Source organism: Phaseolus vulgaris, chromosome 10 (assembly GCF_051622355.1).
Source record: "Phaseolus vulgaris cultivar YP4 chromosome 10, ASM5162235v1, whole genome shotgun sequence".
In the NCBI taxonomy this organism is placed as follows: domain Eukaryota; kingdom Viridiplantae; phylum Streptophyta; class Magnoliopsida; order Fabales; family Fabaceae; genus Phaseolus; species Phaseolus vulgaris.
This window is the reverse complement of record NC_143507.1, coordinates 1,576,999-1,591,191: the sequence shown is the minus strand read 5'-3', so window position 1 is coordinate 1,591,191 and position 14,193 is coordinate 1,576,999. Positions and strand designations below refer to the sequence as shown.

At 32.9% G+C, this 14,193-nt stretch overlaps 1 protein-coding gene across 2 annotated transcripts; it reads left to right on the top strand.

Moving 5' to 3' along the window:
- The first annotated feature begins 1,147 nt into the window (after positions 1 to 1,147).
- Positions 1,148 to 3,147, top strand: LOC137819483 (Homeodomain-like superfamily protein). 2 transcript variants are annotated; one of them, XM_068623347.2, is made up of 2 exons: positions 1,148 to 1,729; positions 2,262 to 3,147. In XM_068623347.2, exons 1-2 carry the CDS (start codon positions 1,445 to 1,447, stop codon positions 2,790 to 2,792), a joined length of 816 nt encoding a protein of 271 aa, XP_068479448.1. In that variant the 5' UTR covers positions 1,148 to 1,444; the 3' UTR covers positions 2,793 to 3,147. The 2 variants fall into 2 exon arrangements, with proteins under 2 accessions (XP_068479448.1, XP_090152961.1); XM_090296835.1 differs by having other exon boundaries at positions 1,312 to 1,729; positions 2,254 to 3,147.
- The last annotated feature ends 11,046 nt before the right edge of the window (positions 3,148 to 14,193 follow it).

Below are 14,193 nucleotides of genomic sequence, written 5' to 3'. Positions count from 1 at the left end.
TGGGTGATCTACCCCCCGACCTCTCTGCCGCCTGATCTGTCGGTGGTAACTTGGTTACTGACCACCGATCACCTCTCTTGGCTATCGTCCCCCTACCTCTCTGCCACCTGGTCCACGTGTCACCCTGCGAGTGGTCCACGTGGTTCTCTGATGCTGACGTCATCGACTACCGATGACCGATCGGATCACTATGCATGCCAAAGAATATAAGCAGTGATCCATTTTGTTAGAAATGAATATTATAGTTATGTAAAGTTGTATGAGATAAAATAATAGATGAGGAATGAGAAAGAAACGCAAAGAAAAAGAAAGAATAGCTTAGCACGAAAGTAATGTGGTCATGGTCATATAGAATAAGTGTGGCTCCATTGCTCAGCGTGACGATGCGTAGACGCAATGGGAACGAAGGCCAAACAAATAGTTTAAGAGAGACACAAATCAACGTTTCCGCGTAGACAGATCACACTCCGTTTAGCAACTGTGACCCTCTCATCATTCCAAACCTCTCTCTAAATATTAATATTTAATACTCCAAATATAGATTATATATATTTCAAAAAGTGGGAAACCAAATTTTCTAATATTAAAAATAATCCAAGGTTGCTCGTCCAAATATGAAAGTGGATAAGCATTATTTTATATCCAAACATGTCCCATGAGAAGGTCACTTTGGATTTTCATCATTATCAATTCATCACCATAATTGAAAGAGGACATGTTTAAATGCTATATAATATAACTGGAGAAACATCTAAATGGGTGTGATTAGATTATATATATTATTTATAAAATTTGCAACTTTTAAGAAAATATTAATGTATTTACTGCGAATCAACCTTTTTCAGACATGTTATTAGGAACCTTATTTGCATACGACAAATTGTTTTGTGTGTGTACTTTGTATTTTACGAAAACAATATTAAACTACATATGTTTGTTGTTTTATTATCTAAAATAGGAACACATAAAAATAACATAGCCATGATTCTTGTAATCCTTTTTTTTTTCTCAAATACGATCTTTTAGACTTTGACTATCCTTAAACAAACAGATTAAGTATGTTGCCAAACTTTTTTTACTTGTTCAAAATAAACAGCATATCATGTTGATTAATATTTAATAACTGTGTTATGAAATTATGTGAACTATAATTAAACTGTAACAGAACTAGAAAAAAAAACCCTTGTCGAGCAAAGCAAATTTCTCTTTTTCCTCTTAACGCGATTTACAACACAACTGTCTCGTCTCGTGTTCCCACCACCCCGTATATAACCCTTTCTTTTCTCTTCTTTTCTCTTCTTTTCTCTCTCTCTCTCTCTCTCTCTTCCCAAAGAAAAATCCATCTTTTTCTGTGTGATCAGAGGGGTAACAACGATTGCTTCTTCAATTCTTTCTAGAATATAACTTAGATTCGATCAAAGTCACACACTTTTCTTCGATTTGAATGGAGGGTCATCATCTCCATCGCCACCATGGGCAACAACAACAAAGGCTTCAGCCTCAGAATACGAGTGCCAACGTGGATGTGACTGATAGGTTTCCCCAATGGAGCATCCAAGAGACTAAGGAGTTTCTCGTGATTCGTGCAGAGCTGGATCAGACTTTCATGGAGACTAAGAGGAACAAGCAGTTGTGGGAAGTGATCTCAACAAGAATGAAGGAAAAGGGTTACCATAGAAGTGCAGAGCAGTGCAAGTGCAAGTGGAAAAACCTTGTTACTCGCTACAAGGTATAATTGTTCATTCATCTATCTCTGTGTGTGTGTATTCAACTCATAAAAGAAATAATAAAATCCATGTTTTACACAAATTGATAAGAGTCTAAATAGTTCAAATCTTGCCTATATATGTACATCAGCTTCCGTTTCTACAGAAACTTATAAGGAAAAAAGAATGACCTCCTAGCCTTTCATAAATTAAGAAAAACTTCATGGTATTTTTGAAAATTTGAAGATTTTGGTGTTGTTATTCAGATACTCTCTCTCCCTTCATCTTTTTTCTTGGTGAGTTTAAACAAATTTAAGTATTGTAGTAAAATGCTTATATTTTTCTGGATGTCATAAGAATTATATTAAATTAACATTTTTCTCTCATGATAAAGATGGGAATTAATTAAAAAATAACACGAGCTTAACAGACTTCAATAAAATAGTTGTTAAGGGTGTTGAATAAGTTCTAACTGCTGTTAGTTGTTGTAAGCTTTATCTATAGGTTTCATTTTACATATAAACTAAATGGTATTTTCGTTTTTGAGATATGAAGGGGTTTGAAACAATGGAGCAAGAAGCTACGAGGCAGCAATTCCCATTTTACAATGAATTCAATGCGATTTTCACAGCAAGGATGCAGAGAATGCTGTGGGCTGAAGCTGAGGGTGGATCGAAGAAGAACAAGGGGACGCAGCTCTCATCGGATGAAGAAGAAGATGGCAATGAAGAGAGTGCAGAAGCTGGTGGGGGAAGAAAGAAGAAAAAGGCAAAGATAGCTAGTGGGGGTGGTGGTGGTAGCAGCAGTTTGAACAGTTTGAAGGAGATTTTGGAGGAGTTCATGAGGCAACAGATGCAGATAGAAGCACAGTGGATGGAAGCGTTTGAGGCAAGGGAAAATGAGAGGAGGTTGAAGGAGATGGAGTGGAGGCAAGCCATGGAGGTGTTGGAGAATGAGAGGATAATGATGGAAGAAAGATGGAGAGAAAGGGAGGAACAAAGGAGGATTAGAGAAGAAGCTAGGGCTGAGAAGAGGGATGCTCTAATCACAGCTTTGCTAAACAAGCTAGAGAGACAAGAAATGTGATGAAGATTTGAAGATTTTATTCAGTAATAGACAAAACTCACTTCCATGATCTCCACACTTTTGAAGAGGTTAGTGTTGGATTGTTCACAAGAAAATACAAATATAGTGGGCACCAAGAAAAAGGCAAGAGATGTAGTTTAGTAGTTAGGAAGCCAGGTAGGCAAATAGTGTGTTTTCTCTTCCATGAAAAAAGCTTGATGATAGAGATTTGTTCTTAGTAAAAATTCTTAGAAGAATTAACTTTATGGTATTCTTGTGATTTTGTGGACCTGTGCTTCTATCTCACTTTTGTTTTTCCCACCAGAGGCTTTCTAATTTAGCCATTGCAAAAAAATAAGAACCATAATTTTTGTTACTTGCTTTTCTTTAATAGATATATGGTAATTATTGGTTTTGGTCATACATCTAGGCACTAGCTCTGTTATCATTGAGAAAAGACCAATATCTCGTGTGTGAGTGTGTCCCCCCAAGAAATATAACAATGTTTCAAAGAGCCTCTAGATCTGGTAGTAGGTGTAGATGGATGTATAAACTATAGTGAGCACTATATATGCTTCAAATTCTCATTTACCTAACAAACAAACAATTGAAAACAGGCACAATATCATTGCCCGCAATATAATGCTCGCCATAATTGCTATTCCATATATTTACACCAGTTTTATCTTTTATGGTTAATGAATCATTTGTTGAAATGCTTCACTTCACACAAAGTGCCCTTAGTTTCACTTTCGGTGCAACTGAAAAACAAAAGAATACAAGTTTATATACATGTTGCTACTGTTTCGTATATGTAAATATCCCTACTTTGGACACAAGCAGAAGTAGGGTTAAGTTAATTATGATCAAATAATAAGTTGTATTATTCACTTCAAGTTCATGGTCTTAAAGGTTGATAATAATTTCTTTCTATGTTTGATTGAAATGAGTATTTCTCTAAGCAAAATGATTTCCATGTTGACCCTCTAATAAGATACACGCTACAAAGAAAAATAATCTGAATTTTCGAAAATGAACCATAATTAATCTCCTAGTTAAGGATAAATTTGAGAGCTGAATTTTCCATTTTGCATCCACATTAGGATATTTTGACAGCTAGCTGATATGGTTTTGCATGCACACGAGAGTTCCTCAAGGGTTAGTGACATTGACATGTGTACGTGAGAAAGCTAGATATATAGGTGTAATTGGAGCAGGAGAAAAGTTATATCAACCTTAGGTATGAACTCATGACTTTTATCTGATAAATTTCTGCTGCATGTTACCATGCTTAATAGTCATCAATTTTATAAACAGGCATCCTAAATCGACTTCTTTTTTTCCGTCGGAAAAAAAAAATAGTTAAGATAAAAGAATAAACGGAGACATACATAGGTAACTAAGTTAAAATCTTATTTGGAGAAGAAACTATAATAGAAGCTCTGTGATTCATTTCTGAATTATTCAATTAATGGAGATCCAATATAAATGTAAGTATACATACAATCTCTCTCTCTCTCTCTCTCTATATATATATATATATATATATATATATATATATTATATTGTAGAAAGAAGCTAGTGTGTATAAATGTTTTCATATAATTTAAATTTATGATATTAATATATTATTATTTATTTAAAACAAATTACCACTTACCAAAATTTTCAATTCAACTAAAACTATACTAATGTTTTCTTTACACACAATCTCAATCAACCAAGTATACAAGATGCAATTAGTTACACAATATTCCTGAAGCAAAAGAACGAGGAGTATGATAAAGTAGGTATTTTTATATAATAAACTAAGGTGTGGGATAGAAAATTATAAATATATTATATCTTAATCTTGCATCATTTAGGTGTAATCCATTACATAACTATAAACATTGATTTAGTAGAAGAATATAGTGGTGTAGATAAGTTGTATATAGTTTGAAAATGAAAACTAGTGAAAGTGATTCTCAAAATTTTGGTAGACGATCTATTTTTGTTGTATAAATAATCTAGTGTGTATTGGATTATATCATTTAGTTTAGTTTCTAATGGAGACCATCAAGTCACCACAACTTTGGATTAAGAAAATTTAAGAAAATTGAGCTTTAATTAGAATATCTATTTTTAAGAGTCATTTTCACCTTCTTAGTCTTGTAAATTTGTATAGAATGGTATAAGTTTATTTTGGCATGTAAATTTGTGTAGGTTTATTTGGGTTTGTGTTTGGGCCATGTATTGAACTTATTTTTGGGTCATGTATTGGGCCTAGTAGAGTAAGATAAATATAAGAAAAAAAGAGTCTAGTTAGGATTACAATTGAGTCTAAAAACACACATGGAGCGTGACATGGAGGGCATGCAAGAAGTGTGAAGTCGACTAGAATACAACTAGACAACGCATGCAACATGTGTATTTCCACATGACAACACCTCATTTGAGAGCATCCTTATCTAATGCAAAATCGTCACTTGTCGAGTTAGGAATGAAGAGGAATTGCTCCAATTATAGAGAGTCATTTGTCAAGCTATGAGTAAAGGAATAATTCTAAATGTTTTGCACAAATTAAGCTATAAATAGAGGTGTTAATACACTTGTAAATGATATTATAATTGATAAAGAAATGTTGTCAAACTTTCAACACACTTGTCTTCTAGCTCTCTCATAGTTAGCACCTTTGTGAATATTTAGTTTAGATCTTCAACACACTTAGAAGTGTGAAGTCGACTAGAATACAACTAGACAACGCATGCAACATGTGTATTTCCACATGACAACACCTCATTTGAGAGCATCCTTATCTAATGCAAAATCGTCACTTGTCGAGTTAGGAATGAAGAGGAATTGCTCCAATTATAGAGAGTCATTTGTCAAGCTATGAGTAAAGGAATAATTCTAAATGTTTTGCACAAATTAAGCTATAAATAGAGGTGTTAATACACTTGTAAATGATATTATAATTGATAAAGAAATGTTGTCAAACTTTCAACACACTTGTCTTCTAGCTCTCTCATAGTTAGCACCTTTGTGAATATTTAGTTTAGATCTTCTTAGAAGGTGGCCTCACCTCTTCTAAGCCTCAACTTTCATTCATCAAAATCATCTTCTCTACACATAATTTCTCATCAATTGAATCCACAAAAAGCTTCCATTAAACCACAAAAAAAACATCAAAGTAAAATAAGAATGGAGATGTAAAGCAACGATTACATCAATCTTATTTTTGTTTCCAAACTTGTTTTGGCCCTCAAATATGAAGTGATCTTTAATTATAAGTTTTGTGTTTTGCAGGATCAGAAAGCCAAAGAGAGGATTGGTTTATCTAACAATAATGTTAACTTTGTTGTTCTTCAATATAAATTTGAAAAGATTATATTTGGCATATTTGGCTTGACCACCTCTTTGTTGAGATTGTTGTTATGGACCTTGTGACATGTTCCATTTAGCTTAACAAAAGAAATTAACCTTTTCTCATATATAGTGATTCTTATGCGTATGATAGTTTTATAAGAAGAATAATTGCCGAGAAGATCTCTAGAGCTAGAATTGACATGCTTGGAGAATTCATAGGAGTAGAGACATGAGCATAGTGTACTTCATTTAATACAGGAATAAACATATTTTCCAAGGTGGAGTGATCCACATTTCGGAAGTGTTCACTTTGACACAATTAAAGGCTTGGTCTTGGGTAATATCTGATGGAAGAGGCCCCAACACCAATCCATTGAAAGGCCACCAAAATATCAAATTGAGGCAACCACTAGAGTTATGGTCAAAGAGGGGTCAAGAGGACACATTCTACATGTCATAAACTCTAGTGTAGAATAGTTTTTACATTTTTGTCAAAAGTAACATAGTTTACTTCTTTTGTAATTGTGTTGAAACATGCAAAGTGGTACTTAGAAGGTTAACCTAAGTTCAATTAGAAATTCCTACTTCTAATTGAACCTAGGTCCGACCCACATTTAACCTAGAGTGGGTGAAAGGTTCTAGAGTTTCTAGCACATGGAAGCATTCTAGAATCTACCTCACATGGGCTGAAATAGGTGCCACTTCACATGTGCCAACACTTTTGAATTTCCCTCCAATTCTCTTTTCATATTCAGCCCACTCTTGCTATATATAGAGGAGCTTGGGTCATGTAAATTCAAGATTAATACATGAGTGAACTTGCTGCCAAAATTGTGCCAATATCACTCTTTGCCCAAAATCTCTAGGTTAGGCTTTTGATCTTCCTAAACCGTCACCTTCCAAGTAGAGTTGGCCTCACCACTCTCAAATCCTACCTATCATGCACCTTCAAGGTCACCACCACTCCTAGGAGGACCTTGTTCCATCTCCAATTCATGAAGCTTCCGCAAATCACCTTCTAAACCGAAAAGAGGAGGACACAAATCCATCAATATCTAAAACTGTTTCTGTTCATTTTTCTTACTCTGAGTGGTGCATTGATCCTGTGACTTGTATGTTTTCAATTAAGTGAGTTTTTGTAAGGTTTACTCCTTTGGTTGGGTTGTTTGTTGTTCTAAGTTTGTGAGGGTTAAGTTGTTTAGAAGGGGTGTGGAGACTTATTGTGTTATGGTTTGTATAAGGGTTGAGTCACCCCTAAAGTGATTCATATTTATTTATTTTTTCTTGCTGATAAAAAAAAATCTTTGTTGATTCTTACTACCTCAAAGCAAAAGAAATATGTTAAATCACCTAAGTTTTTTTATTTTAAAAGTTCGATCAAGTAAAATGTTATATTATTAATTTCAAAAATTCGATAGACAATCTAGTATATACTGGATAGACTATTTAGTTTGTGTTTCATATTTCAATTATATACTGTGTATTTTAAAGTAGACTATCTAACATGAAGTTTGTTTATAGACGATTTATCCCTGATTTTTTTTTTTTGTATTTTCTAGTTTGGTGGTTACAACTTACATGTTTTCTATGCATATATCCTATCATTGTTGTTCTTTGATAACATATTATGCAATAACATGTTTCGGCTTTGCTCTATTTTCTTCCTACTTCTTTTAGTGTTTTCTGTATTTTAATTTTTTTTTTCAATCAAGTTTAACATGGAGATTGTTTTTCAAATTATTTAATCTAAGTTAAAGTTTTTCATATATATATATATATTATTTAAATCTAAAAAAAAGAAAAAATGTATTAATGAAAATATTGAATCACATCATACTTAATTGACTAATTATCGATAATAATTATGTTTGTGCATGTTTATTCTATGTATTTTTTTAGATTTAGTGATGGATATAGAGAATTATAATTGGATTACTTACTTTCAACAAATGCTTGAGTGTTACTTGCGTGTACGACATGCTCAATCTGTTATTAATTAACGAAACGAACTTTCACATTAGTATTTCATATTATATGCACCTTTTGGTTGTGCATCACCAAAATTGTGTATTTGGATCTCACTATTCACATGTTACGAAATATATTCATTTAATTTCCCTATGCTGATAGGTCCAAGAAAAAAAGTTGAAGCTGTTTAGCATCAATATTCTAGACTCTCACTTTGCTGAATTCCCTGTACTTCCTGTGACATACCAGTTGCTCACTAATTAAATTTAATAACTGACAAGTAATAAAATGACGAGTAACTCTGTTTTGGGATACTTTTTTTGTTAGCAACATGATAATATAGGTATAAAGATTGAGACATTTTTAATTTATTTATATATATTTAAAAAAAATGGATGAATAATTAAAAAAAAATGTCATTTAGTACGAATTCCATAAAAAAAAATTGAACATACTATTCACCCTTGTATCCTCATCATAGAGTTTGTACCTACAAGCATGATTTAAAACCCTTTAAAATAATTATTTTTTTTTATCAAAAAAGTATTATTAATAATTGATAGCTAACAAGAGATTTAGTTTAAAACTTTTATTAATAATAAAAATTATTTTAGATGATAATAATTTTTTTAATTTTTAAAATAATATTTAATTTAAACAATATAATAATTAATTATTTTTGTCAATAAAATTAATTTTTATTTAATATTTTTCTTATATATAATATATAACAAAAACATGATCCGAAAAGTACCATATACAAAATTCAAGTTAGATTTGCAAGATATAACCTTAACTATATGCAGACAAGTTTAGATTTACTAATATTAGATAAGTAACTAGTGTAGTTTCCAACAAAAGTTTTCTATTCACATGAAAGTGGAAAGAAGATAGAAATTAAAAACGAAAAGAAAAGGAAGAGAAAAAAAAATTTGATGTATCATGGAAAAAAGAGAGTGAGAAAGAGATAAGAAGAAAAAGAGGTGAAAAAAGATGAAGAAAAAGTGAAGTGAATGAATATAATTTTTATTTTCAATTCAAACAATAGTAGTTTCCATGTTTGCACATATAATAATTATAATTTTTTATTTCAAAATTAGAAAAAAAGAATATAAAAGGACACTGATTTGTAATTTTCTTTCTTCTCATCTAATCTCAAAACTTGAATATTTCTTTTATTTAAAGTTGAACTTGGAGTGAGAATTTTCAAACGTCAAATTGTTGTCCTGAGGATTTGACAAGGTTTCCCTTGTTGTAACAGTATAAAGTCACATTACTGTGTTGTGTCTAAAATATTTGAACAACATTGCAATGTGAACCCGGTTTTTCCATAAAACAATGTGCTGTGCAAATTACGCCTGGGAGCAAATTCTCTCTCACAAAACAACAAATATTAGGAACCATTTTTTATACAACAAATAACCAAAATATTTCTCTACATTTCTTCTATCTTTATTATTTTATCAATATCATATATTCATTATTAGAAATCTAAATACTATTTTATGATTTATTTTAAAATATATTTTTATGATATGTTTACTTATTTATTTATAATAAATAATAAATAATTAATATGTATATTTTTTATTATACTTATAATAAATAATTGTTTTTATAATATACTCAAATTTAATATTAAAAAAATTACAAAATCCTTTTTTTTTTTCAGTTTTTTTGGGTGTACAACGAGTTAGATATATTAACCTCCAAATTTTATGCAAACCAACTCACCTATATTCATTTTTAAAGGAATAGACGTGAAAGAAAACAAATCGGGTGGAATTTACTTTTTCTTTCCATTACCTTCGAAATAGTAAAATTTATTTATTATAAAACTCATCAAATTAGTAGATTTATTTTTTATAAGTAAAATCATTAACAGAAAAAAGTGCAGAACCTATGAAGCAAGTAAGCTTCGCTGACACAGTAGAAGATTCATATACCAGTTTAAAAAAAGCAACTATTTCCTCCCCTTTTAATACAAATCATGACCATGAATGACTTTTTAATCTTGTTTATAAAGTCATACTAAAGAGTCCCTCGAAAAACTATTTTGTTCCTTAAAAGCCACAAATTAAGTCGATATGTTACTCAATATTAAACCAATGAAGTATATTCTGTGTCGTTTTTTTTGTCTCTACTTTGCCACAAAAATATAATAAAGATTTTGGTAAGTCTTTGTATAACGAAAACTAAATTATTAGTACAAGTTTTGAAATTTTATACTAATAGTTGATATACTGTACTAAATATGCTGTGAGATCAAATAGAAGAAGCACCATATATATATATATATATATATATATATATAATTTTTTTCTTTTTCTTTTTGCCTCTTGCATTAAGATGTAGAAGAATTGTGCTGTTCTATTTTGCTTGTGACTAGGTTTTATATTGACCTAAGTAATAATACAGGAAGACGATCGATTTTCAGGGACATGTAGCATAGGGGCACCGACACAAAGACACGAAAATGTAGCCTTGGACATAATTACTAGGATTGCACTCAGAACAAGTTGTTCAGAATGATGGTGCGTACCAAGATAACTGTTTTTGCTCTTTCTGTGTCTGCAGCCATACGAAATTCTTGATGATGTTGGTTCCCAGCTATACGTAATTCTACTAATTTAGTAACCCATTACTCTTGATTCAACGTTCAAACATACGCGTTTGTGACAGAACATTGTCATTATGAATTTGTCACCAACTCTGTTAAATATTTATTACTTACCATTGCCATGGTTATTGTGTAAAAAATTGAAGTCAAATACCACTAATAGCACTAAACATATAAAACAATTAGTTGAATACACACAAGATGATGTAAAGATTGAATAAATCAAATTTATATGGATTTTCATACTATATAAAATTAATTTACACCTAAACCAATTCCAAAATCTAATTAACTAGTCTTGGTTTGCACAAATTTCTTCTTGGTTTGCACAAATTTCTTCTGACATAATTTTTTCCTGAAATTTCACATAAGAATTTCCATTGAACTTGGGACAAAACGCGACAAAATTCAGGTCAAATGGATGAGTGTTCATCCACAAAAAAAACAAAACAGTTTCACACACAAACGAACCTTTCTTTCAGCCCTGGCAGTGATCCATAAAATTTTTATTTCCAATCTTGTGGGACGAATCTGGGCTCAAATCTCAGCCAAAACTCAATAGACACAGTGAGGAACGTCTGGTAAAATTTTTAGACCAAAACACCCAAGGAGTAAGGCGTAGTATGTCCCAGACCGAGAGTGAACAAAATTGGTTTTTCGAAAACAAAATGTCCCGACTTTTCTCCCCTCTATCTTCTTTTGGAGATCTGTTTATGGACTCGCCTCCAAACCTGGGTGCAAACAATTACTTGTGTGAATTTTTTTCAACGCAATACGGACTGAGATTGAAATTGCAGAAAGTACAGCGAAATTTCACAAGTTTTGGTAGAGGATAGCCTTGGTTTGCAAAAAAATTATGAAAAATTTTCCCAAATAGTTTTTTTCCTGAAATTCCTCGTTAGAATCTACATTGAATTTGGGAAAAAATGCGACAAATTTCAGGTCAAACGGATGAGTATTCACCCACGAAAAAAGTCAAACAGCTTCACACACAAACGAACCTAACTTTCAGCCCTGACAGTGATCAATAAAAAACTTATTGCCAATCTTGTGGGACAAATCTGAGACTCAATTCTCAACAAAAACTCAATAGACACAGTGACAAACGTCTAGTAAAAATTTCAAACAAAATCACCCAAGGAGTAAGGCGTAGTAAGTCCCAAACCAAGAGTGAACAAAACTGGTTTTCCAAAAACAAAACGTCCTAAATTTTCTCCCCCGTATCTTCTTTTTTGTGATTTGTTTATGGACGCGCCTCCTTACTTGGTTGCAAACAACATATGGAAGTACTTGTGTGAATTTTTTTCAGCGCAAAACAGACACAAAATAAAATTGGAGAATCACAAAAAGAATCACGTCCATAAACGAATCACAAAAAGAATATACGGGAAGAAAAGCCAGAACGTTTTGTTTTCGGAAAACCAAGTTTGTTCACTCTCGGTCTGGGACTTACTACGCCTTACTCCTTGGGTGTTTTGGTTTGAAATCTTTACGAGACGTTCGTCACTGTGTCTATTGAGTTTTGGCTAAGATTTGAGCCCCAGATTCGTCCCACAAGATTGGCAATAAGCTTTTTATTGATCACTGCCAGGGCTGAAAGGAAGATTCGTTCGTGTGTGAAACTTTTTGATTTTTTTTCGTGGGTGAATACTCCTCCGTTTGACCAGAAATTTGTCGCATTTTTTCCCGAATTCAGTGGAGATTCTTACGTGGAATTTCAGGAAAAAACTATTTCAGGAGAATTTTTCAGAAATTTTCGCACAAACCAAAGCTATCCGATACCGAAAACTTGTGAAATTTCACCCTACCTTCTACAATTTTTATTCTGTGTCCGTATTGCGCTGAAAAAATTCAAACAAGTACTTTCATATGTTTTTTGCACCCAGGTAAGGAGGCACGTCCATAAACGAATCACAAAAAGCAGATACGGGGAAGAAAAGCCAGGACGTTTTGTTTTTGGAAAACAAGTTTTGTTCACTCTCAGTCTGAAACTTACTACGCCTTACTCCTTGGGTGTTTTGGTATGAAATCTTTACAACACGTTCGTCACTGTGTCTATTGAGTTTTGGTTGAGATTTGTGCCCGATATTCGTCCCACAAGATTGTCAATAAGCTTTTTATTCATCACTGCCAGGGCTGAAAGGAAGGTTCGTTCTTGTGTGAAACTGTTTAATTTTTTTCGTGGGTGAATACTCATCCGTTTGACTTGAAATTTTTTGCGTTTTGTCCCGAATTCAGTGGAGATTCTTACGTGGAATTTTAGGAAAAAACTATTTTGGGAGAATTTTTCAGAAATTTTGCGCAAACTATTTACGTGGAATTCTTGTGTGAACTTTTCAGTACCGAAACTTGTGAAATTTCGCCCTACCTTCCGCAATTTTTATTCTGCATCCGTATTGCGCAGAAAAAAAAATTCACACAAGTACTTTCATATGTTGTTTTTACCCAGGTAAGGAGGCACGTCCTTAAACGAATCAAAGACGTTTTGTTTTCGAAAAACCAATTTTGTTCACTCTCGGCCTGGGACTTACGAGGCCTTACTCCTTGGGTGTTTTGGTCTTAAATCTTTACCAGACGTTCGTCACTGTGTCTATTGAATTTTGGATTGGATTTGAGCCCCAGATTCGTCCCACAAGATTGGCAATAAGCTTTTTATTGATCACTGTCAGGGCTGAAAGGAAGGTTCGTTCTTGTGTAAAACTGTTTGATTTTTTTTGTGGGTGAATAATCATCCCTTTGACCTGAAGTTTGTCATGTTTTGTCCCGAATTCAGTGGAGATTCTTACGTGGAATTACAGGAAAAAACTATTTCGGGAGAATTTTTCAGAAATTTTCGTGCAAACCAAGGCACTATTTTCTACAATTTTTATTCTGCGTACTTATTGCGCAGAAAAAATTCACACAAGTATTTTCATATGTTGTTTGCACACAGGTAAGGAGGCACGTCCATAAACGAATCATAAAAAGAAGATACGGGGAAGAAAAGCCAGGACATTTATTTTTCGGAAAACAAGTTTTGTTCACTCTCGGTCTGAAACTTACTACGCTTTACTCCTTGGGTGTTTTGTTCTGAAATCTTTACCAGACGTTCCTCACTGTGTCTATTGAGTTTTGGTTGAGATTTGAGCCCCAGATTCGTCCAACAAGATTGACAATAAGCTTTTTATTCATAACTGCCATGGCTGAAAGGATGGTTCGTTCGTGTGTGAAACTGTTTGATTTTTTTCGTGGGTGAATACTCATCCATTTGACTTGAAATTTTTCGTGTTTTGTCCCGAATTCAGTGGGGATTGTTACGTGGAATTTTAGGAAAAAACTATTTCGGGAGAATTTTTCAGAAATTTTCGCGCAAACCAAGGCTATCCAGTACCGAAATTTGTGAAATTTTGCCCTACGTTCCGCAATTTTTATTCTGCGTCCGTATTGCGCTGAAAAAACTCACTCAAGTACTTTCATATCTTGTTTTTACCCAGGCAAGGAGGCACG

Excerpts from the sequence above, each read along its gene's own strand:
- LOC137819483 (XM_068623347.2), top strand. The coding sequence starts at position 1,445 with ATGGAGGGTCATCATCTCCATCGCCACCATGGGCAACAACAACAAAGG. Across the intron at positions 1,730-2,261 it reads ACCTTGTTACTCGCTACAAG|GGGTTTGAAACAATGGAGCA; the intron begins GTATAATTGTTC and ends TGAGATATGAAG.